The 25929-nt window shown below is 34.1% G+C and overlaps 3 protein-coding genes and 1 long non-coding RNA gene across 7 annotated transcripts in view; 2 read left to right on the top strand and 2 right to left on the bottom strand.

Moving 5' to 3' along the window:
• Positions 1-456: 456 nt before the first annotated feature.
• On the bottom strand, positions 457-4859 carry Sfxn2 (sideroflexin 2). Of its 3 annotated transcripts, XM_018551157.1 has the most exons (10): positions 4801-4859; positions 4378-4727; positions 2735-2924; positions 2268-2438; positions 1825-2023; positions 1447-1572; positions 1169-1235; positions 952-1051; positions 804-851; positions 457-717 (listed from the first exon to the last, which is right to left on the bottom strand). In XM_018551157.1, the coding sequence occupies exons 3-10, from the start codon at positions 2890-2892 to the stop codon at positions 603-605; spliced, it is 984 nt and encodes a 327-aa protein (XP_018406659.1). In that variant the 5' UTR covers positions 2893-2924; positions 4378-4727; positions 4801-4859; the 3' UTR covers positions 457-602. The 3 variants fall into 3 exon arrangements, with proteins under 3 accessions (XP_018406659.1, XP_018406658.1, XP_018406660.1); XM_018551156.1 differs by having other exon boundaries at positions 4378-4819; XM_018551158.1 differs by lacking the exons at positions 4378-4727; positions 4801-4859 and having other exon boundaries at positions 2735-3092.
• Positions 4860-5445: 586 nt separating this feature from the next.
• LOC108782798 (PWWP domain-containing protein 2A) lies at positions 5446-16933 on the top strand. The gene is made up of 7 exons (XM_018551167.1): positions 5446-5870; positions 11847-12168; positions 12940-13174; positions 13797-14484; positions 15648-16188; positions 16325-16459; positions 16697-16933. Exons 1-7 carry the CDS (start codon positions 5710-5712, stop codon positions 16841-16843), a joined length of 2229 nt encoding a protein of 742 aa, XP_018406669.1. The 5' UTR covers positions 5446-5709; the 3' UTR covers positions 16844-16933.
• LOC108782799 (uncharacterized) lies at positions 16137-17440 on the bottom strand. Its single transcript, XR_001941007.1, has 3 exons — positions 17319-17440; positions 16363-16452; positions 16137-16204 (listed from the first exon to the last, which is right to left on the bottom strand). It is a non-coding gene; the product is annotated as an uncharacterized LOC108782799 (long non-coding RNA).
• Positions 17441-20947: 3507 nt separating this feature from the next.
• The window catches only part of LOC108782840 (uncharacterized), a 6479-nt gene continuing 1497 nt past the window's right edge, over positions 20948-25929 (top strand). The window contains exons 1-5 of one of the 2 annotated variants that reach the window (XM_018551222.1): positions 20948-21012; positions 23640-23806; positions 24365-24582; positions 24953-25027; positions 25517-25754. In XM_018551222.1, coding sequence (XP_018406724.1) covers positions 23647-23806; positions 24365-24582; positions 24953-25027; positions 25517-25754 — 691 coding nt within the window. In that variant the 5' untranslated portion in view covers positions 20948-21012; positions 23640-23646. Of the gene's footprint in view, positions 21013-22822; positions 22892-23639; positions 23807-24364; positions 24583-24952; positions 25028-25516; positions 25755-25929 lie in introns of those variants that run through there. The other variant, XM_018551221.1, reaches the window with a different exon arrangement.

The raw sequence follows: 25929 nt of genomic DNA, 5'->3' as shown, positions 1-25929 counted from the left end.
GTCAATCTTTTATCCTTAAAGGCTATAGCACATAAAAAAATTGACCAATCACAGTAGAAAACATAAGGCAGTAACAGACATAGTGGTAAATATATTGATAATAAAATGTTGCTCAGTGCTTACATCTTGCTGCTTAGGTTTTCTTTTTGTGTACCATAGCCTTTACTATATTTTTACTATAATCGTTTCTATTACATCACGGGCTATCAACTTCTCTGATTGTAAGATATACTTCAGTGCGTTGATGGAATTTTATTTGATCACCTTGTGGATATATTACGTCTTGTGACTAAATCCTAATTTAAAATTTACTAAATGCTAAATTTAAATGCCATTATTAATATCGGTGCGGTCAAAATTTAATACTTGAAATCGTAAGAACTGTGCGTAAGTGTTTAATAGCAAATGTAAATGATTTCTGTGTTATAATAATTGACTATAATTGAATGAGTTATATTTTTTTTTTTCGGGTTCGTTTCTGATCCAGCAGAAGAGTTTACCTCATCATTGTGCCATTTAAAACAACGATATTTGTAAAGGATGGAATAACACTTATTTTATCAGTTAAAACTAGAACTTTTCATTATATAAATATAATAACATTATAATCCTTTGTTGAAATATAAATACGTCGGCAATTTACCACCTTCACAGTTCTTCGTTAGTAGCTCATAGTTTTCTGGCTCCCAGCGTTGTAAGGTAGTCGTCTTAATGGAGCTACAAGAGACGCCGCATAAAATAATAAAAATAAAATATTAAAAAATAATTTTTGAATACGTAAAATATGTAGAAGAAATGTTTACCAATTTTGTGGAAATAACGCACACGCCGTCGGCACCATAAACGTCAGCCTAAGATATTAACACCAAATTTCACATAATAATTAATATAATAATTTAATGACAAAGATAATGGTAAGCAAAAATAAGATAAAAAGAATGTAGGACTCACGAAATTCCGCACATCATAATTTGTATCGGTGCATGTAGTGGTTTAATTCTTTGCATCCATGCGTATTTTTCCAATCTTTCCATTATAGGCGGTAAGATAACTATGGAAATTAAAATTATCGCTTTAATTAGTTAAATTTATTATTATGTATCGACATAAATTTATCAAAAATTTTAATAAGTATAAATTTAAATTGAGATGTTTAATTGATACATACGCATGCCGGGTGCACACATGACGATTCTCGAAATGACAACTTGACTGATACCTTTTACAGCTGCGAGCTAAAATTGTTTAATAAAGTTAAACATTTTCAATATGTTACATTTAATAAGATTTGCAATTTAAAATTTTAATATTATCTTATCTTGCAAACTTAGTTTAATAAAAATATTGTACGTAAATTAATTCATATGTTCTTCATATTTTTTCTATATAAAATTGAGCAAATTTTACATACACAAAATTTAACAACCAGCGACAAGTAATGTATACCTTCGATTTTGTAAGCTTTCTGTCGTTCTCGTCAATGAGATCCACGCCGTTTACAATTTCGTTCTGTCTCATTAGAGGGATATTAGCGCAATTAGCGGCTGCCACTGCGGCGAATGGAACGTACCTCTGAAATGTGTTTTTTTTTCTTGTATTCAGCAATCTAGGTTTTTAGCGATCTGAGACGAGTCTCAGACACGTTTTGTTTTAAATTATATATAGGATGGTCTAAAAATCAAAATTTCAATATCGATTTTACAGGTCGATTTTACAGATTAATCAATTGCTTCTCGAATTTCGATTTAAAAAAAAGAATCATTACAATTACTGGTGTAAAATCTGGAATATTCTATGTAGTTTTTAAATTACTCTCAAACTTACAGCCATTAGAGGACTAGCGCGCTTCTCCCAATACGATTTACATCCTATCGCAGTTATCATTGCTGCGATGGTCGCACTAACATAAGCTACACCTAGCTGATTAGTCGTCACAGGACTGTTAGCATTCCTGTTGGTGTAATTGACGAGCGCGTTAAAGGACTGGTTGACCCATTGCCAAAAAACTACTGCTTGAGTCGTCCTAGATCGAATTAACATGGTGTATCAGGAAAAAATAATTTGACTTAGGCTCTATAATAATTGTATAAATAAATTTTCACAGCATATAATCACTCAATTAACAACCTTATGTTTTATTAAAATTAAATAGCTAAAGTAAATACTTATTTTTCTTAACTGTTCAAACATTTTGGTTTCTTCAAAATGTCAATATGATTAAACGAAAGAATCTTCAATGACCATCGATCGAAATTACTGTAAAATACCTGTAAAATTGAAGCATAGCGCCGGTGATAGCCATTCCTCCTGGTACCTGAAAGGACATTCTACCAAAGACATTCTGCAGATCGCCGGTATCGGGATGAAAAGCGGACTCGTACAGTTTCTTCGCATAGATAATTTGTTCTGTAGTAGTATTGGCTGGCTCTTCGCCAATTCTATAAGGTACAAAGTACAAAGCTTTTCAAGCAACTAATTGAGAATACAATGTTTGTGTCAAATACAGCGACACTCGTTTTTATTCCCAATAATAAATTTTAATTTAATGGAAAAATTTATGTTGAAATTAAATATCTTGAAATTTTTGGTTTAAAAATTGGTAGAAATAAGTACATCACAGAAATATTCGATGTATTGTCAAGTGTTGAAAATTTTCTAACTTATTAATGCGCGTCAAATCGACTAAAATAGAAAAGAAATTTCGCGAAACTGCATGATGTGTATTTCCTATCACCTGTATTGTTCGCATAACTTTTTAGCAGCTATTAACTCTGATTCTGGTTTAACGCAGGTGCGGAAGTCGGTCATCCAGGCGAAATATTTCCATCTTCCTACAAATGTGTTTTGATTCCACAGCGGTTTGTCTAGGTCCAATCTTTCATTCATCATCATATCCAATTAAGAGATGTCTCCAGCACAAATCTCTAATCAAGATTATAATCATAAAATAATAAATTATATTTCTTTTTAATACATTTTCATATTTATAAATTGAAAAACTTTCATTCGGTTTATATGCGCAATATATAAAGAATATACAGAGAATGTCTCGAAGATAATATTTTAAGACAATTAAGATATACATACTGCAAGTGTTGTACAAATAAATCTTAAACCAGACGCTGATGAACGTTCTGCGCGATCATATGTTTCGCATAAGCCGTGCTACCTTTCGTAATGTTACAAGAAGTCCAACAAAATGAGAATATATTTATAGTTTCAGTACGCGAGCTATATGCATGAAAATAGTGTGCCGCGGTTAAGCATTTTTAATTTACATAAAGCAATTTTCGCCTCTTGTCATCGAGATATTACGTAATATTTTTCCATGAGTAAAATAAGCATAATAGATAACATACATAGAGTGTTATCTATTATGAGTTATAGAGCAAAGGATAAAGACTAGTATTTATTTATTATTATTATGTACATGTAAACTCTCTTTAAAGCAAATTTAGTGAAAAATGAATTGTGACAGCAAATAATGTAAATTAATTTTTTGCTATTCAATATAATTTTCAAGTCAATTTGAAATCAGATTTCCTGTTATTTTTTTTTATATTTTTCTTCGTCAATGAACACACACTTGTCTAAAATTAAATTAATATTCTACCAAAAAATATCTAGTTTTACTTTATATATCTAGAAAAATTTACAAATTTATCGCTTACACTTTCCAAATTTATATTTCTATGCATTAAAAAACTTTATAAATGTTCTGAAGATAATTTTTTATAATAGATTTTTTTTTGGCATATATCAAATCTTTCTTTCATAGTTGAAAATCAAATTAAAAAATTCTCTAACAAGTTAGTTTAATTCACATTACAGACGCAAGTGTAAAAGTATGGAAGTTATTATATTTACGCGTCCATGATAAGCAAATATATTATGCAAGAAATAATATGAAGAGACATATTGTGAAAAAGTCAAAACGATGTTGAATCGTTTATATCATGATAGAATTGATATAGATAAGCATCATTGCATGTTATCAGTGTTGTGCCATTCATATGTCGCCGCTAATCATTTGAATGCAAGCCGTAATTGTGCAAGAATGTATCACACACTTTAAGAGCCCCAGCACACTTTTTGTTAATAAAGTTATGAAATAAAACGTACTAGAAAAAATTAATGTTTTACTTATATTTTACAGATTTAAATTTATTAAAATTTGCAATTAAAAGATCGAAAGTGTTTTTAAAATCTACCATTTCTGGTGAAATGTGTTAAAAAGTTTAATTTATACATTTTCATAGATATTTTTTCTGATCGTTTCCCTTTCTTTCTCTTTCTTATTGGAACGTCAGTATAACGAATTAACTGTAACCGCGAATACTTAACCGTTTCGCCATCTAGTCAATGTGAATTATATACCTTAAATTAATTGTAGCTGTCGAAGAGAACGTGTGGCTTTTAACAAACGTCAACATATCATACGCACTTCCCACATTATCATCATTCCTCTCATGTGTCACTTTACTATCAGTCTCTTCCAGCACTTGTCACAGCATATATCGCGCTCTGCACTCTCAGAAAAGAGCGGTCGAAGTGGCGACCCAGTTTTTCGGTAGGATGTACCAGTAACCAGAATGGTTGAACCAATTGATCAACCGGTCGTTTTTTTACATCAAATGTCAACAATATAAGCATGGAGAAAGAGAGTTACAGTATCACTATAGGGTCGCAAATTGGACCGGCAAGAATAATCTGCCCTCGCTGCGTACCTTGAACAATTTATGCAACATTTTATTAAAGCATAAATATCTCCCAGTCACTCACCCAATCGTGAAAACTGACACGAGACGCTACTTCTGGACTCGATGTCGGCAGGTGCCGAAGAACCGAGATGCGTCGGCGAACGGCGAACGAAAACGAAGTGACCGAATCCAAAAGGAGAGCGATACCGGCACGACAAGACCTCTTGTTACGCTACTGCACTGTCGTGTCGTACCGGCGAACGCGCCCTTCGATGAGAAAGTCGCAATATTATATTTGCAACTGTGTTGCAAAATTTCATTGCTCGTCGTCGTTTTAATTAGGTATACAAATCGGAGACTGAAAAATCAGAAATTTACGAATGGCAAGGTATATCGCCTCACAGAGATGGAATTTTTTTTACGCAAATTTATTTCTCGGAAAATTTGGCATCGTAGGATTGTTCATCAGTCACAAAACAAGGTCTGCTCCCAGAGCCTTTTCAAGCACGATTTTAGGTATACGGACCTGGTGGACCGCCTCCAGCAAGCGCAAGCGCACCAGGGGCAGCCACAGCCAGCTGTGTGCACTGTGCGGTTGTGTGGCAGGCCAGGTTACGTCCCCTCTACCTGCCAACCAACTTTACCCCCACCCGCCCCCTGGTCGTAAAGCTTTACCGCCCGCTTCACGCGGTCTTCGCACACAGCTGCAGCCGTCGTTCCTCACGTCATCCGGTTCAGACAGACTGCGAGCCACTGCGAGCGAGCGAGCAAGGAAGAACGAGAAAGAGAGAGAGAGAGAGAAAGAAACAAGAGGCGGCGCGTCGCGGCGCGGAGCGGCGCGGCGCACGAGACGACGACGACGACGATACGAGACGAGCCGTTCGCTCGCTCTCCGGTCGACTCCGTCGTGGCGGAGCGAAGCGGAAAGCGCAAAGCCCACACCACACCACACCACACACCACCAGCTTACTTGCACGCTCGCTCGCAATAACTTTAAACTCGAGGCAAGATGGCGGCCGCGGCGGCGGAGGTCCCGTCCGCGCACCTCGCGCTCGCCACGGGCGACAAGATCCTCGTGACCGTCGAATCCGCGCTGTCCGACATCCTCGTGGTATCTTTCATCCATGGCGCCAAGTGCTTCCAAGGTGCGCTGCTCGACGCCACTAAGAGGTAAGAATAAGGGAGAGAGAGAGCGCGAGTGAGAAAGAGCGATATGAAGACCTCGTGTTGTGACCTATTCTTTTTTCCTATTTTGTTCCGCTTGTCGAGAGCCTTTGTTCCGTCATCGAAAGAATGCTCGACCCTTGACCACCCTTCGGTTTGTAAAGAAAAAATCTCGAGAAAAGTCACACATACACGAGTTCCACTGTTAAAACCATAGGTTTCCGACGGCTAGCATTCAAAACAGCTTGGGATTAAGTAATTCATCGATATGATGATACTCTGGTCCTTAGAATAAGGTTTTGCAGAAAAATGATGCTATTTGTATCCCTACTTAACATCACACCTAATGTTGACGATTAAATTCGCTCATGAATCATTGATCTTTAGGAGCGTTTTTGCCTCGTCTTTCTAAGACCTGAAAACAATGTATGTCTTCCAAAATTGATCGATTCTATAATAATTATGGTATATAGGTATTTTAGAAATTGGCCGAATAGTAACTAAAAGGTATTTTAGCTGCTATCTGTGAGCAGAATGACGAATATATAATGGAATGTTCAACATAGAAGTTGATGACTAAGTCCACTTAAAGTTTGTTGAGATGTGTGATGCATAAAAAAAATATTAACAATTTAAAATCGGAGTCATAAGTACAAATACGAATCCGTGGAAACTTTTTGACTCTCAAAACCTTACCATCACCGCACACAAGCTTGTACTTTGGAGCAAAGTGACAATTGTTTTTTAAACCGGATATTAATGACTAGGCTCTTTTGTGTTATTCTCTGATTATTTCTTTCAAGTTTGCGTTGGCGTTTCGATATTCTAGATTTTTAAAAGTTTGAAGATATAAATCCTTGAATATTAGTAGATTCATATCGTTTTTTTTTTAAATTATAGTAATAATTTTGAAACAAAACTTACAGGTAGTAGTAAAGAACAAACACTAACGATATTCTTTCGCGAGTTTTATCTTTGTTTTATTTTGTACAACGATCCTGAAATTCTGGTGGAATAAGCAATACGAAAAATCTAAAACCCTCAGTTTTAAATTCAAACATTTAAGAATGCCAAAATCTCAAATTGCGCAACTACAAAAATTCTTTACAATGATTTTTATTTTTGAATTGATGGATTTGAAAATTCTGGTATTTTAGAATTGCCACGCAAACTGAGATTAAAATATAGGAAAATAAGAATCAGGATAAAAAGCAGAATAACCTGTGATCAATTTAATAACGATCGATTCACACGATAGATGATTGATGCTCCATTACTATAAAAAAATCCGATTGCCAGGTATAACTTTCAGTTTTCATCAATATAATTATCGAGACTCAAGGATATGATATTTCCAATTTATAAAGGTTTATATTCAGGTACCTAGAACAGAGTCAATGTTCCAAATGTCTGGCAGCATCAGGATTCCAAGGAGTCTCGTTACATAATCGATCTAAAATTGGACGGTTACACAAAAATACTATCGACTTTTTTGTGTAGCATTCTCGAGGATCTGCCTTTATATTAACTACATATTTCATTTATAAAACGAAATACAAATCGTGAATTGAGAAGAAAATATATTTTTCTACAGCATAAGTGCAGTATTTCTAAAAAAGTAACGTAACACCAGCTTTTCCAACAATTTTATTTTTAACGGAACGTTGATTTAATATTTAAAAATAACCAGAATGTGTAATGCAAAAGATATATTAATTATTTTTAAGACTTCAGGAAGTTTTTTTTTTTAAAAGAGGTTTTCCCCAAATTCTTTGTTTTTTGGAATTATATTTCATTATGGCTCTTTTACTTGTAACTTTTTAAACGTTGTAATCATTCGCAGCCGTTCAAGCCAAAATTTAGATCGGAAGAGTTTGAAGATTCAAATATGAAGTGTCAGAGGAAAGATATTAAAATTTGAGATATTTTAATTATAACGATCCGCGGGATTAAGTTGCTGGGAAGAGAAGTAGAAGCGATGCCATCCGACGGCGCGCGATACCCGTCGACTTCCACGATAGTGCACGAACTTACGCACGAACTTGGCACGAAATATCTCGTTTCCTCCGAGACGTACTAAATAGGACCAAGTCCCGAAAGCTTCGACAATTTTGATAACTTATCTGTACTTTAATAGGAAACGTATATGCGCGCGTGAATATGTCTTCTTCTCCTGGCGCCAGTCGCAATGGGCGTGGAAGTCGTGAATTTCCTCAAATTTCACATGACTCGGCCAAGTCGTCATATAAATGAGATATTACATCCTCTATCCATGTTTTTTCTGCACTTACATGTGCGTATAATTACGTATACCCGGTGTCCCGCGACACGTATACTTTCTCTCCTGGCGGATTCAATATAATGGAATTCTTTTCGATAATAATCCAACGGAAAACCGTTAATTATTATGAAATTCTTTTTGCACGTTAGTGTTAATGGAAATAATGGGAGATTTCCATTCAATAAATTTCAATTATAAATAAGCTGCGGTTTTGAATAGTCGAAAAATACGCGTGGATAAACGTAACGAAAGTTTTGCTTCACCCAGTATATGCTAAAAAGACTTTACCGTGGTGACTCATGATCTCGCATAGTAAACGCCTGCACCTTTGTAATATAGCCGTTGTTGCCGACTTCTCTGATACTCAGTAGTCATTTCGATTATTGGGAAATCAACTAAGTAGCTGTTATAACTAGTTGACCACTCTTGTTCCACTTACACCAGTTAATCCGCCAACTTATGAAAAGCGAGCACTATGTATAACCAGACTAATAACGCGTGGGAAACCTTAAATTGAATTTACTCAAATATTATTAACGCCGCGGAGTTTATCGAATGCGATGGATCAACTTAGTGAATTTCATTATTAATGTTTTACCATAAAGCTGCATGTTGAGGTTTATTGCATCTGATTATGTGTTATTACAATACGAATTAAATTTTACTACCGAATCAACTGAGTGTTACAATTTAAATAGATATTAAACCGATTTTGTTGAAAGCTATTATTTGTTGGCGGGTATAAACTCATTTTCATTCAACGTCACTCAATTATCCAATTTGTTGGATTCTATCTCGAAAATCGGAATGTAATTTCGATGATTTCAACATCGCGCTGATCCCGATCTCGATCGACGTCAATTCGATCCCGGACTTTCGTTCGAGCCTGCCCTATTTATCCGAATAGCAATTTCGTGCAATCGCTGCGGTTTTGTCTATTCAAGCAGTTGTCGTTTTTCTCAGCGCATTTTTCCTGAGGGCAACCGGGGTTAGCCGCCCCATGAGTTCAGAGCCGAGCTCGTTGCTGTGGCCGAACAGCTGTTGCCCGTTTTCTTACCCCGCGCCCTAGGTTTTCTTGTCCAAGCCGGGCGGCCAATGGCCGCCCCGTATCGCAATTGCACAACCATGCCTAGCAGGGCTGTAAGGTCGAGAGGGTCGTTTAGAATTCGACTCATCATCAATATACATCCCAATTTGAAAAATTAATTATTTCAAAATATATCCAATGACTATTCTTATTACGTCGCTTGTTTATTTTGCTTTCGTTAATTTTTGTAAGTTTATTGCGGTAACGAATATGACGTCATTTTCGATTCGATTAATAATATTTAAGATAACACACACAATATTAGTATATTGTAATATATGTGAAATTTTTTTCAAGTTTTTCTTGTGAAGTTGAGCTAGATAACGAAAGATAAAAGAGTAATCGAGAGACAGTAAAGTTTCTGTTTACGGCCCTGGTAGCTAGTCGGGGCCACCGACCAACCAGGCTTGGCTTGTGTCACGTTGTGCACGACGGTATGGTGCGATAGAGGTTCCCATATCTTTCCGCTACGCTATATATTATAATTCAATATTCTTCTTAATTCATTTTTTTAAATTAGCAACATATTTCTAAAGAATTTATCAAGTATTGATGAAACATTTACATCCGCGTCGAATAAAAAAGCGAATCTCTCAACAAAAATTTACGCACGTTCAAGACTATTCTTTTCCCTTTCTAAAAAGACTACCGATATTAAATATTATCATTTCACAGAATTTCCTGAAACATTCTCAAACGATTAAAGAAACATTTATATCCATTGTAAGATATTTTGAAATAAAATATTAACATACTTTTTCATTAATTTTAAGTAGATTTTCTATTAGCAGAATTTTAATTGAACTGCGCGTTCCATTAAGTCTACATTTAGGAAAGATCGACTACAAATCGATGACTAAATTAGTAGATGACAGTCCAAGGACACGAATTTATTAGTCTGGGAAACGGTATTTATCGATCTACCCGACATCGAGTCAAAATACGCTCCAGCTGTGCGGTTTACGCATGATCCAAGGTTGAGAACCTCCAATATAGTGGTCTCGTGTTCGTCAGGAACAAAGGGAATATCGTCGACGTCTCTGAGAACGCCACCATTTGCGGGTCGAAACTGCGGATGTGTGCGTGGACAGAAAGCAGAGAAACAGCCACGTATACCAATGCCATAGTCCACGTTAACTGTCTGCTTTATTAATTTAAGAAATGAGCCAATTGTTGTTACAGTTTTTAACAAGATAATTGAAAACGTCAGGGAAAAATAGACTCTATACAAATTAGAATCTATAATTGCGAAGATCGAAGATAAATGAAATTCGATGTGTTATTGGACAGAAGCTTGTACTGCGATACTTAGACTGCTGCTCGGTTGAAAAATGTAAATTAAGTTTAGAGATTAACTCACATTTAGATAAGCTCACGTTACGAATTTACAATTCGGGAATGAGAGGAGGATTTGAATAATTTTAGGATTACAAACAGAGTAAACTTATGGCTGCGTGAGATCTTTGTGGCGTGCCGTAAATTCGTAACAAATTAGACTAGCAACGATAGCGAATAGACCCCTCTAATTTATCAGTTCCATCATAATCATTTTCACGTTAAGGCGAATCGGCTGATTCCCGGTATTCCCTCTCTCGTCCATTTTTCTTCCTCACGCGCGGACTGACTCGGAATTTCGAGGGTCTGCCTCGTATCGGGACCTAGAAAATATTAATGGATATACCGTCAGAGGCTGTCGCTCATTGTACGTGCCTCTCTCGAATCAATACCATGACATGGCCGCGTTGTCGGTGCACGGGAAGCCGACGAAGCATACCCGAAAGCGTTGCCCAATCTTCTGCCATTCTCATTCCACGTCGGTTTCTATTGAAAGCTTTGGCGACGAATGATCTAGCTCATTTGTCGACGAACGTAGGAAAATTGACCAAGAAATTGCTTAAAATAGTCGTCAGAAAATTTAGAAAACGGAAAAATCAAAAGAATCAAGAACAAGTCATTAGTTATTTTTTACGGTAAAAGTTCATACATCAGTCAGAAGCTTTTTCCCGAGTCGAAACAAATAAATATGAACATCAGTTAAGAAATGAAAAAACTAGTGTTGTACTGAACATCTCTTATATAAAGAAACACAAGAAAACATCTTTAATTCTGTATTGATTTGCGTTTATGTAAGATGATACAAATAAATCTATTGCTACTTGCTATATAGAGTAAGAGGTTTAATGAAGTGTGTATGTATACGTTATATGTATAGTCAAATAGTTTTTGATAAATCCTCAAGACAGCAGCTTGACATGAGCACGGAAAAACTGTTTGCTAAAATATTTGCGAAAATTTAGTTAGATATACATTCGAAAATAATTTAGTCAGACTATCAAAATAATTATGTAGAACGTTTAAACATTTGATAATAATGCTGCAAAAAATTTTAACATTTTAGTAACGCGAGATTGAGCATCCTATACACAATTATTTTAATAATCCAAACAAAATTATTTTTCTGTATCTAGGAAATTTTTTAATACTTGACTAAAATCGTTCTTTTCGAAACGACGGAAATATTGATAAGGCATCATTATCTCTTTGAATAATTAGTTTAGATATCGTTTAAACTTCTAGAACGTCGATTACAAGATACGCTAAATTATATTCATAGGGGACTTCCTTGTGGTGTTCAACCCCCGGAGTCGGTGCCAGACCCCGATGGCGATAAACTGGCGACGATCGCGGCGCGCTTCAGTTATTTCCAGGAAAAGAGGAACGTGCTGTCGTCGTCGGCGGCCGCCGTCGTCGCCAAGGTCGACCTCCGCAGGAACATCAATCCGCCCGCTAGGTACAAAAACGCCAGGCCTACAGTGAGATTGAGGCCCCGCCAGGTGCTCTGTAGTAAGTGCCGATCGATCTGCAATGAGAACAGCGAGAATGTTGACGTCAGCAGGAAGAGGAAGCACGAGGATGCTCAACAGCAATCGCAGCAGGTATACGGCGAACGTAGCTTACTTAAGATCGCATATTTTTTTATAGAACTGTGTTTAGATCGGATACATCTCTTTCAGAAATTTAATATTAGAAGGTAGATATAGTGATTAATTATTTATTTTGTGTATTAAGTATATACGAAAAGAATAATTTTATTAAAATATCTAATGATTTATTTAGATAAAGATTTAAAAATAATTTTGTTGGATCGTCGAAATAATTATGTAAAAAACTCAAGCACAATGTAATAAATTTTGATATTCTAGCAACTTAATTAAATGTCCTACATAGTTTATTTTAATAATTCAACAAAATTATTTTCAGATCTGTATCTAAGTTTTTAGATACTTCAATAAAATCGTTTTTCTTCTCCGCGTAAAAGCACTGTTCAGTGCTTCTCAAAATAAGTAATTTCCACAGTGTTAAATTAGATTTTCAAATGTAAGAAATCAAATGTTTCTCTTAAAGAAGTTTTTAAACAATTTCAAAACATAATAAATTTTATAAAGAAGAAAGTTTTTTTATGTGAATGTGTATATATCGACGATTGTAATTTAAGAATTCTTAAATTATAATATCGATATCGTCAAAAATTTGATAGGTTACGTCAGAATCCTCTGAATTTTTTTGAGTTTTAATGAGAGCTGCTTCTTTTAACATCGTTATATTCATTAGACTTCTAGAAACTTTATTAAAATCACTGTACGTTAACAAATATTTGGCTTGAATCATCGCATAGAAGTAAGTATTTTCTTTGCTGTTTCTACTAGTTGATTCCGGGATCCACGAGAAGAAGTGATCGACGTTGCGGTCAGCAACCGCAGAAGACTCAGCGAACATTGCTATCGGAATGTCGGACGGAAAGTCCGATGATCCCCAATCAAACGACGAAGACGACAAGTTCGAGTATTGATTCGAAGGTGGGAGCATCGCTGATCCCAAAACTGTCGAGATTGCATCCCAACGAGATCAATAACGTCATACAGAATCCCGGTCAATTATCTGGTACATTTTTATCTATTTACCTTCGATGAAGTAATCGCGTTGATGTTAATTAACATATATTATTATTATTGGAAAATTTAAGAACACGTTTAAAAAGGTTATAGATTACATATTACATTATGTGATTTTATGCGAATTAACTGTATGATAAAAAAATAGTCAGCTCTGAATTTATCTTTTTTAATGAACAATTTGCTTTTGCGATGTTTACTTGGTTCTTTTAATTTTTTTTTGCTTTTAATCTTTTTAATAATCTAGTGATGTTGCATCCCAACGAGATCAATAACGTCTCAACTATGCGGATCAATTGAAACAAAAAACTTGTTATATAAATGGAAACAAAGTTCAAATCTTGAAAATTAAATTTTTTATGTTTTATATATTTATTGCTATAAGTTTTTTGTAGGACGAAATAATTTTTCAATTTTCGTAATATTATGTCTGTGTGTTTAAAGAAGAGAAGTGTAAAGAAGATATTTATTTTCAATCCTTTGCGTAAATAATAAATGCTTGAAAATTAAGAAATGTTTTTTGGACTAGAACTTTTAGATGGATAAAGGAGCTTTAATTGACAATATCTTGTATGTATAAACTCGTATCGAAAATTGCACAATTGTTTTAGATAAGGTGAAGGTCGCGGCGAGCCCACAATCTTCACATTGGCCTGTAAGAAATGAAGAGGAGGTATCCTTGAGGAACGTATTAACATCGCAAGAACGAGTGGAATCCACTGCCGAATGCGACAATAATCCTTCAACGGCTTATTGTGCCACGCCGAGAAGACTCAGCAGTTCATCGGTGGAGAGCGCAAAAATTCCCGAAGAGGAGGACAAGAAAACTTTCGCAGCTGCGGATTCGACAATGAGATTGAAAACTGGTAGAGTGCCGAGGAAGAAACGTTCAGTGGGTTCGATGGAGGATCTTTGGGATGAATCGGTGTTTGAAGATCCCACGAGAATCGCCAGGACCACGCCAGTGATTAAAATATCATTTGGTGCGCAAGGCGAAGGAACTGTTCTTAAAATACCTGCAAAACCTCAGGATCCTGATGCGTATGAACAAGAAACAGATGATGCCGATGACGCTCAGCAAGAGAGAGATCCTCTGGAGCTGCCCAGATCCTTTGGCGAATATTACGAAGGCGAAGAGGACGGGCAGGAACAGGTGGATCCTCAAAAGCAGGGCGGTGTGGTGAAAGATGCCAGTGCAAAGGCGGCAAAACGAGCTCTGAAGAAGGCCAAAAAAGAGGCTAGAAGAAAAATGTTGGGCGGAGTGTCGCCAGCGAGGTCGCCTTGTAATGGATCGCCGAGGTAAAATAATTAAAAATTATATAATTGTTAAGAATCCATAATTTGCATGTGGTTGTGAGCATTGTGAGTTTTATGATATTTTTAAATTTTTTTTAATTTATTTTCTACGGTAATATATATAGAGGGAGGTTGCCAATATATATCATCATATCACTTTATTTTTGGACTATATTTTTTAAACAGAAGTTAAAACTAAAACTTTTTTTGCAATATAATTAATCTTTTTGTGAAGTAAACAGAAATGAGCGTCTCACATAGGCCTTAAAGCCGACGTAGTAGGCAATAATGCTACATATTTTTATTTTTCTCTTTTAGGAATTATACAAGTAGATGTTAATACAAATATATATACAATACAAGTATATATACAAGTTAATGTACATAAGAATTTCTAGAATTCTTTCACTGCGATATAAAAACAATTTTTGTTGATTTATACGCATATTTTATCCTGTTTCATCCGACCATTTTATCTTTTAAGTTTTCCCGTAAATACAAAAGCGTTTTTAGCTCTGATAAGATTTTCTGACACAATCATGCTACAATACATAAAGATTAAGCTTATGGTCTGTCTCACAGTGCTAATTTACGATGTATCAGTTAACATTGCATCCTGATTTTATGTTTATAATCTTATTACAAAAACAGAAAAATCATAAAGAACAAAATTTAAATAAAATTGAAAAACAATAAACAAATAAAAATCTAATATTATCAATAGTGTATCTACTATTATTTAAACTATGCAATTTGCAAAAGAAAATTGCAAAAATTTTAATTTCGCATTTGTGAAATTCGTTTTAGTACTTTAATTAACAGAATTTTTAATTAACAGAACATATTTTTATCAGTATTAATAAAACGCAATGTTAGTCTCGTGAAATAAGGAGGTATTTCTTTAGGAAATCTATGTTTCTAATGTTTGTTCCTATGTTGTCAGTATTGGCGACTTTCCTCTAATAAATTTTCTTTATATGATATAAAAATATATCTCACAATTGTGATATGATTAAATAAAGAACAACTTTTATTGTATAATTAATTTTTAAAATATATTGTATTTATAAAATATATTTCTCTGTGTATTTACATTTTTTATTTAAAAAATTATATTTTTGAAAAATTAACCGATTTTTTTTTAATCGTTATTTTAAATTATCTAGATATAATCCTACGTACGATCCGCTCTTGTATCATCGCCGGAAGCACAAGGTGAAACATAAAAAGAAGCACAAGGAGGGCAGAAAGCACAAGAACCAGCAACAACAGGAACAATCGCATTCTGAACAATCCTGTTTAGATTCCACAGACTCGCAACAACAGCAGTCGCAACAGCAGCCACAGAATTGGAATGTCTTACCAGGCGGCGGTGAGTCTTACAGAGCCATTAAGGAACAGTGCCTGAAACAGAAGTTGTCGATATCTCTGAAGAGGTTGAATACAAATGCGTATGCGCGTTGCGATTATCCCGTGAGCAACGCGTCCTCCGGTTGCAAGAGTTCCGGTGGTAGCAGCGACGAGTTAAGCGAACATGAGCCGGAAGTGGAAACTGCGCCAGATTTTCCACCTCATCAGTCTCATCCTCTAGTTATGCGTCTGGCTGCCACCTCCGTAGCGCACTGCCTTACGACTAATGGCAGACGGATGGACGTGGGCGACGTTGTATGGGGTAAAATTCACGGCTTTCCTTGGTGGCCTGGCAAGGTATGCTTAAAGTGTTCTAAAAAATATACTCTGATATAATCTCTTTATTATAGAATAAGTTACAATAATTATTAGCTTGGCTAACTATCATTAGTTTAGCGCATCCGTAATTATTATCGAATTTTATTATTTACAGGTGCTAAGTATCACGTTATCTTGCAAAGAGGACGGTACCTCATCAGGTCCTCAGGCTCATGTGGCTTGGTACGGATCATCAACCAGTTCGCTGATGTCCTGTGATCAGTTAAGTCCCTTTTTGGAAACCTTTAAGGTATATTCATTTAAATAATAATAATAATATATACATATAATGCTTAAAATATATAAATACAATAAGTAATAAAATACGTAAAATGTAATGAGTAATTGAAATGATTGAAACTGCTTCAAATGATAAAAGAACGAAATTTGAATTTATTGTGTATCTTATATTTTCTGTATTAGTTTCATAGTAACAGTAAAGTAACAATTTTCGGAAATGTGATGTAATTGTGAATTCTAATTCCAGACACGGTATAACAAAAAAAAGCGCGGCCCGTATAAGGAAGCAATACGGCAGGCCCAAAACGAGGCTCGAAGTCAAATCACGCCTAACTCAACAAGCAGCGTGTTGAACGTCTGCGGTTCGCCCCGTGAAGTCAACGTCCTCTCCTAAGAGAAGTTCTCTGACAACCATTCCTTACTAACAAACATCCGTCGGCGTAATAATTGAAGTGCTCGCGGCAAGAAAAAGTGCCGATCGATAATTAACAACATTTTTTAATTTATTTAACAATTTTTATCAATGTACACTTCTTGTAAAAGAACTTTTCTTCGCGTTTTCTTTAGTCACGGTAGTCAATTTAAACGTTTGTGAATTTTAACAGATCTTAGGAATTTTTAATTGCTTTCTTCGGATCTTAACTTCGCGATCGTTTCTTCTGAGACTTGCAATAGACTTTAAAATTATAGAATTTTTTATAGATTTCAACACTCTTCTTTATCGCGATGCAATAATTGTACTGATGACTAAATTCCGAAGAAATAACTTTTTTATATGTAACATGTGCAAGTCAACATTGACTTTCCCCGAGCGCTTGAATTATCGATGGATTGGAATTGTCGTGTAACATATGAAATTTTGTACATACCCATTAGCACTATTGAAATAGTTAATCAATGTTTTTTGTCTACCATCTGTTTTGCTGTCAGTCGCTTGAAGCCAGTTGTGCCGGCGTATATTAATAATTTTTAACTGACATTTTCTTCATTTTCGCCGATATTTTTTCTATAATTTTATGCTAAAAATTGTAACTTGTTTTATATCATTAATAATTTTTGTCGAATTTTTTTAATGATAGGATCGGCGACAGAATCATATTTTTGTTTTACTTTTTTTTTTTTAATAAATTTCTGTTCTTTGATACAGTTGGTCAATGTCTGTGCGGTCGACTGACTTCTTGCAAATCGAATCGCGAACGTTTACTGCCATCATCACTGGTTTTTTTTATCTTCAGCTTATCAAGCGGACGGTAGCGCGCAAAGTCTTAAGCTGCGTCCAGACTATCGAGCCGTCGACCTCGAGTCGAACCGAGCCGAGTTGCGAGCCTCGAGCCGAGCAGAACAAACGAGAACAGCAGCTATTTTTGTAATATTGTCCATTGTATATGCGCGTATATTTAATTATATGTATAAAACAGATAATTAAAATCACGTACAATATTGCGACGCTCGTGAAATTTGGTTAAAGCTGGATTTGATTTCGACTCGAAACTTCAGCTCGATAATTTCGGCTCAAAGCTCATCAGTGACAGAATCGAGGCTCGGCTCGGCTCGGCTCGGCTCGGCTCGGCTCGGCTCGGCTCGGCTCGGCTCGCGTTTCGGTTCAATAGTCTGGACGCAGCTTTATATATCCTAAATATTTTTATTACTGCGAGGTTTTTTTGTTCTTTCGTTGATTAATCTCTCAAACGTCTTGATCAGTGTGACTCATTATATATCGTGCAACTCTCAAACTGCACATTAATTATAACGGTATGCGTATATAATAATATATGTTTATACATACGTTTATATACTTTAATTTTTATCTATAACATTTTTGTTTTTTTTTTAGACGAAAGAGAAGCAGCGATTTGAGGGATTAAACGTATTAAAATTATTGATAATAGTTTGTCAATTATCATTTTCGACAACCGCCATAGTGATACAAATCGCAGATCTAGCTGGACGAATGCGCTTTATTTACATGTGCTTAGAATTGCATTTAAATGTAAATTTTTTCCTTCTTCGACAAAGAGCCAATGTTTACGCTTTGTGCCAACACTGCCGTGTAATTAAACAATCGTTTGATATTTGAACAACGATAATTGTAAAGCGAATTTATAATAGGTTGGATGAATTTTAATTCCTAAAGATCTAATTAATATTATAAAGGCATATATATATTTCTTTCTTCTAAAAAATGATATAGGAAACGATAAAAAATATCTTGTAATTACATATAAAAAATTAACAAAAAAACTAATTTTTACAACTCTGATATTGATAAAACTTCTAAAAGTTTTAGTTGCGAATTATCAAAACATTAAAAAATCGTTAAAAATATGTTAAGTTAATTCATAACTTTGAAAATTTATATAGATACAAATTTATACATAAAAATTGAAAAATTTCCGCATTGCGAATTATTTTGCAGAAAGGAAATCAGTATTTAGGAATCGGACATGTGCTCTGATCTAAAAGTAGTGCAGACATTGTGAAACCACAAATAGTACTTAAGAAACCCTGTTTCATTGTTACATCGATGTTGTGCCACTGCCTCGACAATTTTCTTCCACAAAACTATTTCCATGTCTAATCGAAGTCTAATATTGATTGATTTTTTTTTGTTGTGATATTGGTGTATCTTATTGCTTATTTTTGTAGAATTTTCAAATTCGCAAGACATATATTATATAGAGAGAATTAATCGTCAGGAATTATTAATCAGAAAAAATATCAAGAATTTGTGTTGATTAAAATTGACTATTTTAATCTCTCAATTAGATATTACAAATTGCGTTATTGTTAGACAACTAATTTTCTTAATAATTGACACTCAGGGAAGGCTAAATTCATTTGATTACGAAACAAATCTTGCAAATAAATCTTGAAGATAAACATGAACAATCTCGCGATATTGGCTGCGCCGTTTTTGTTTAATTTTTAATTTAACAACTAAAAGCGGATGATTATTCTCGCGATATACATCGTCTATAAATAGGTGCGAAAAAAAGATTGTGCGCATGAGAAAAAAGCGGAATGAGAGAGATAAAGAGTGTGAAAGAAAAAGAGTTTGAAAAAAAATAAGAAAGTGTGAGAAGGTAAAGGTGTTTTAAGTAACTGTGATTTTTTTGCAAATGTTTTATATATATATATTATATATATGTATGTTATATACATAAATATGAATTAATTTCTACATATAATATAAACGATGTTTCGATGTCGCTGTGTTTATACGGACTAGGCTAACATATCGTTAACGAAAATAATGACGATTATTATTATGAACGATGATTAGCATGATTATGATTATTATTCCTTATTATTGTTACTGAGCTCGAAATGTTGCTGATTGCTTGCTGTAAGTATACGAGGATGGATCGTACCGTCTATTAGCATATTTCTACCGCCTCATTAAACAAATTAAAAAGTGGAAATGTTAATTTATTTCATGAAGGAGAAATTTTGTTCATTTTTTTCGTATTTTTTATGAAAAAGATATTTCCTTTGTTTATTAAGAAACTTTGTTATTGGTACTTACGAGGCACCATTTTATTTCGCGTCAACCTCTTTTGTTATTCAATTTTTTCTCTTTTCAGAATATTTTGTGTTATAATTAAGTATTTATGCGCAGCAGAGAAAGCACTCGTACACCATTGCTTCGCCATGAATCATCTTTTCTCCAAACGTATTATTAATTATTAAACAATATGATTTATTGTATATTATTGGAAGATATGATACTTGCGATATGTTAATAGAACAATTAACAATTTTTAATTTAAATTTCTCTGATATCTAAGAGTAACAAAAGAATATATTTTATAACAAACTTTTTTGAGAAATTATTATTCATTGTTTAGTGAGATATTTGAAAGTTTTGACATTATCTCTGGAGAAATAATACGGCGAATTAATTCCGTTGTACGGATGTTATTTTTACGCACTGTACGCATAATGTGTGTTGATTTAGGAATCACATTTAAACATTAATTTACAAGATATTAATGTTGCAATTTGACGAAATTTTCAGGTAGGCAAATGATTTGAATAAATCGGCATATCTACCTCATACTTTCTCTTTATTCTTCCCTACAACAATCTTTTTACACACGATCTAATTAACATTCCAAGTCAAGTATACAAATTCAGAATGTCGACTCCATAAACTTCTATGCAATTATATTAATGACTCATAGCAATTTATCACATTAATTAATTGAGCTAAATCGATAGTCGCGGTAATTCGTATGAAGGAAAGAGGTGTGAAAGAGAAGGAGGATCATACCTACAAATTACATACAATTTTCAGACCAACCTTCCCTCCCCCTCCTCGAATTGAAAATCGGGGTTACTTCCCCTTCCGAGTTGCAAGTGTATACGCGCGCGCGTATACACTTGCTGATAAGCCGGCTTCCTTTGATTTTCTAGGGTAAGACCGGTGCGGCGCAGCGCGACGCTTCGCAGCGTGCCGCCGGCCGGGAGACCTCGCGCGCGCCGCACCCTTGCGTCGTTGGCGTCGCGACGCTTTGCAACGCGACGCAAGGATGCATCGCCGGCAGGTGTGCGAGTTTTCAGGTAATCCAACGATGGATCGTATATTGAGTGCTGATTGAGTTTTGTTTTGCTCCTCGTAATCGTCGACTACAAACATCGCACAGTGATCGCAATGTTTACATGGTGTTCACAACGAACGTGAAATGGCTCCGTTTAATATCTTTGGGCGTTTGCATTGTTCTCGAGAATCACGAGATCCTGGTTTGCTACAAATTTCGAAATGGTGAATAAACGAGTTTCTTGAAAAGCGTTTTGAACGCAATTTGATAATTTCACTTTTGATCAACCACGTGTAGTTTCAATAACCATGTATTATTTGAGAAGTTTAAACGTTTATAATATGTTTCTACAACAAAATTTTACGCTACTTTTGATTTTAATTACGTGTACAGTTATATCCTTGAAACATTGGAGATCTCTACAGGAGTTTAAATAACAACAAAAGTACGTTTAAATAAATAAGAAAACCTGGTTTCTGAGTTAGTTTCAAGGATACAGCACTTCAATAGAAACTTTATTGTGAACTCAATTCTGTGTTTTATTTCAAATTTTTATTTAATATGTAAAATATAATCTACTATATCTATAACGGATTTTGTAATCACATTTGACAAAATTTTTTTAATTTTTGGAGGTAAGAGTAACTCGAAATTTATTAAGAGAAACAGCGTAGCTGATCAAATCTATATATATATATATATATATACATCCATTACACATGTTGATATATATATGTATTGTATACACACATCCATCACTGATACATGCTATAAGTTTGCTAATTATTGAAAAAGATGAAAAGAGACAAATCGTAATTTTATTATTTTATTTAACTTTATTTAATTCCTGTTATTACTGACCATATTATATATACGTAGAATCGACAGCATATATTGTAACCACCCCTTGTATAACAGAGTCGTGCGATCGATCGAATGACACGACGCACTCCTGGAAAAGTACCCGTCTTCTTCACTCACCCCATATATAATGAATTGCTTTACGAACCCTCAAAATTAATCTACAAGATTTGGTACCACCTTTTAAATTTTTTATTGCATTTGAGAGATTTTTTTTACCGACATATACAGATTTATGTAAGGGAATATTTCTTTATATTTTCCTTAAAGAGCGATTAAAACATTTTTAATTATTGCATATTTCTTAAATTCAGCCATTAATGCGTTATGATTATGCGTAGTTATGTGATAATGTCATCATGATCTTGACATTTTTAATATAAAAAATCTATGATGTACTTTTATAATTTGGATATTTCCTCAATTGTGTAAATTAAAATTGCAAAATTCATATGACGCGTTTTATATTTCTAATTTAAAAAATTCGAACTTTACGAAATTCGCTTTTTTCACCTTATAACATCCTTTAATTTATAAACAGCCGTATCTTACTAATTAAGTAAACATGAATTGTGAGCCTTAAAGATGTCCATCGAGTAAAAAAAAAAGAGAATAACGTTACTTTGCTTCGCTCTTTAAGGACTTCGTCGCTCTCATGTTTTTCACCACCTTCCCCTTCTTATCCACCCTTGTTGCACGCAAGCTCCGTCTACTTGCTAGCAACCGCAGCTGCGCGAGTTCTTGCACAGGAGTAGGTGCACACCCTTCCGCAGCTGCAGTTGGCAGTATGCTGCTCCTCGGATTGTCAATCCGATGCTTGCAAATTTGACAACGATTTCAATTCCACCGAATTTTTACTTGGTAGTGCGTCCCGACACGGTTTGTTTATTATCGTTATCTCACATCATTTTTTGATAAATATATATATATACGTACATTTATAAAATTGAACTTTCCTCGATAAAGATTCTCGGAAGTGATGCCTAATCGTTATGAGGCTGCTTAATTGTGGCGATTGATGGGTTGAAAGTGAAAGTGGTGTAAGTCGGCACATCTATCGTTTTGACTTATCATATTATTGATGTATTATCGCGCGATATAAGATTATTTATAATATTACAGTGAATTATTATACAGTTCTTTGTATCAACTTGAGAACAATATGCAAATTAATCCTTTGACTATATGATTGTTTGACTATGGATTGATTCTTGCTTATTTTCTGTCGGTTTATAGACATTCATAACATTCTATTGTATTAATATTTTTATTAAATATATACCTGATTATAGTCAAAATTTCTTGTAACTTAAACAAATTTTCTGTTTTTGCACAATTCTATATATAAATTGATAATTATTTAACTTTTACTATATTTATTATAATCTCGCGGACGACAAAGATTGGAGTAAAGCTGTTGCAATATTTCAAAAATTAAAAATTGTTATACAATTATTTTTAAAGCTTGTTGATTAACTATATAGAATTCGAAAACTTCTCTATCCTGCAACCAATTAACATGCCTAAAAAATTTGTAGTACAACAAATGAAATATTAGCTTAATGATAAGTGTAATACGTTAACCAGGGCGAAAAAAGAGTCAAATTACAATTAAAAATCTAAATCTGATAATTTATTCTAATATATTGCGAAGAATATCACGTAATTTTTGGCGTTTCGTCCCTTAGTGATAAGAATATGTCGTTCAAAGATGTCATTACGATATTATATTATATTTTGAATTATAGATTACACGATGCTGTTACTTACACCACATTATATTTACAGACGAATTATGATACACGTGTTGTCCGAAAGCGCGTACAAATATGATCGGGTGAAACGCAAAGGAGCGGCTTTCCTAACAAATCTGTTTAAATCGAAAAAACTGGCGGTAGGGATGAAGGTTAATGAAGACGAAGAGATGGAACGAGCACCCAGGGTGGAGACTCCTGGTGAGATATATCACTGATCTTTTATAAAATTTTTAGCCTTAATTTTTTACTTTGAAATATTTCTAAATATTCTTTAGTAACACAGAAAATCTGTGGAGCTCTTGGTTTCTTATCAATCACTAATTTATTATCATTTTATAAATCTACAATTGAAGATGTTAAATGAAAAGAAAACCCTTTTGTTGAATAAAACTCTGATAAAGAATATAAAGTTCTTAAATGTTCATGTGTCGTTAAAGGATTTTAATATAGAAATTAATTAGGTATTATTTTTCATATAATATATTTGTCTTTTTACGTAACTTATTAATTAAAACTGTAAAAGGTTAATTAGCGCCATTTATTTCAAATATCGCTCATATTATTTCAATTTGTTTCTTTAAATGTAATTAGCAAAATGAAAATCTAACTAATAAGTTATGTGCAATTGAAGGTTTCATCTACTCAACTAATAATATCTTAGATAATAAATTATATACATTTATTGCAAGAATTTTATATTAGTTTAATAAAAGCATTTGCACACATGATCGATAGCACAAGCAATATTGCTTGCAGCAATTATTACCAATGCTTGTCGTCGAAACGGCTCGGAGAGTGACAGCACGATGTCGCGAATTCCGTCGACCTTGAGTGTGACAGCGGTGGACGTCGTTGTCTCTTGTCAGCCGTCACCCTCGCACTCAATTCTGACCCTGACACCCGGTAGAACGCGTAACATTGATCAGGACATGGAGGCACTCCGACTGAGTCGTCAGGACAATCCCTTTCTACAGGTTTGGCCCGATCATTATGTTGCCTCAAAAAGATGACTTTTATGAGAGCTTTTTCATTCTCCTGAACAATTCGCAAATTCTGAATAATTCAAAACTTTGCAACATTACTTTACTCTAATTTTGAAAAATGCATATACTTTTGACTCTATATAATGCAGTGTTTTAAAACTCTAAAATTTAATGTACAATAATATGTATAGTCTCTTTAGTTGATTTTTCTCTTTGATTGACTGTTTAATTTTTTTTTAACTGTACAGAAAGAAAATTGAATTGCTAATGAACTTGTTTTATTCCTTAATAGTACTTTACCCGATTTTGCTGTGTAATATATATTGATGTAATTGTGCAAATTTTCTCTAATTATATGCAGGTATTAGCAAGCCGAGAGAGCCTCGTGGAATCGATCGAGGAGTCCGAGTCCGACGATGCAATTCTAATGTCGCAGGTGAGACCTCGCATTAAACTTTCGCAAACTTAACTAAGTAATATACATCTATTTTCATATGTACTAATAATTTTTTTTTATCATCATGACTTTTATAGGCAGAGTAAAATTTTTATAACTGCTCTAAATGATCTAAAGTAAATATCATAATATTATCTAGTTTTTGGAATTATTAATTTTTATATGTGTACTTATATATTAGTTAAAATATTTCTTCGATAATCCTCTCTTGAATATTTTTAATGAAAAAATTATTGTATATTTTGTGCTTACAATTTAAAAGCAAAATTTAAATAAAAATATTAAATAATTTTTGTACATAAAACTATTCGAGTATAAAAGCTTATATTAAAAACGGATCGACTTTTTGAAAAAAAAAGATAGAGAAGCGTGTTTTCAGGAGCATTTATACTCTTTTTTAAAAAAAAAAGCATTTTATACTCCTTTTTAAGCGCATGTAAAAAGAAATACAAAAATATATATTTTCAGGAATACGGTGACGCGGATCCGCTAACACTAGCACAGGTACATGAGCACCTCGTACGCAGTCCACCCCCGGCTTCATGGCCCAATTCCACGGCCTTCCAGTTTCCTAATCAGGATGAAAGTACCACCTCAGGCAAGAATGATGCGACACTCCTAGTTAAGAGCCCGTCAAAGACACCCTCCTCGCATCGCGGTAACGATCATGAGCTCTCCAGAAGCGAGACGACGACTGATATTAGAGGTGAGGATCTTAACGAGGATATTTAAAATATATAACGCACATTTTTTACTTTAAGAATAATTTAAAGAAGAACTACAATTAAAATAAATTAAAAATTAATAAAAATTTATTATTCGAATATTTATTTATAACTAAAGTGTTTACATTTCCTTTAAATTAATTTTTTTATATAATA

The sequence above is a fragment of the Cyphomyrmex costatus genome, unplaced genomic scaffold, assembly GCF_001594065.2.
Source record: "Cyphomyrmex costatus isolate MS0001 unplaced genomic scaffold, Ccosl1.0 scaffold135, whole genome shotgun sequence".
NCBI lineage: Eukaryota > Metazoa > Arthropoda > Insecta > Hymenoptera > Formicidae > Cyphomyrmex > Cyphomyrmex costatus.
This window is presented reverse-complemented; position numbering and strand designations above follow the sequence as displayed.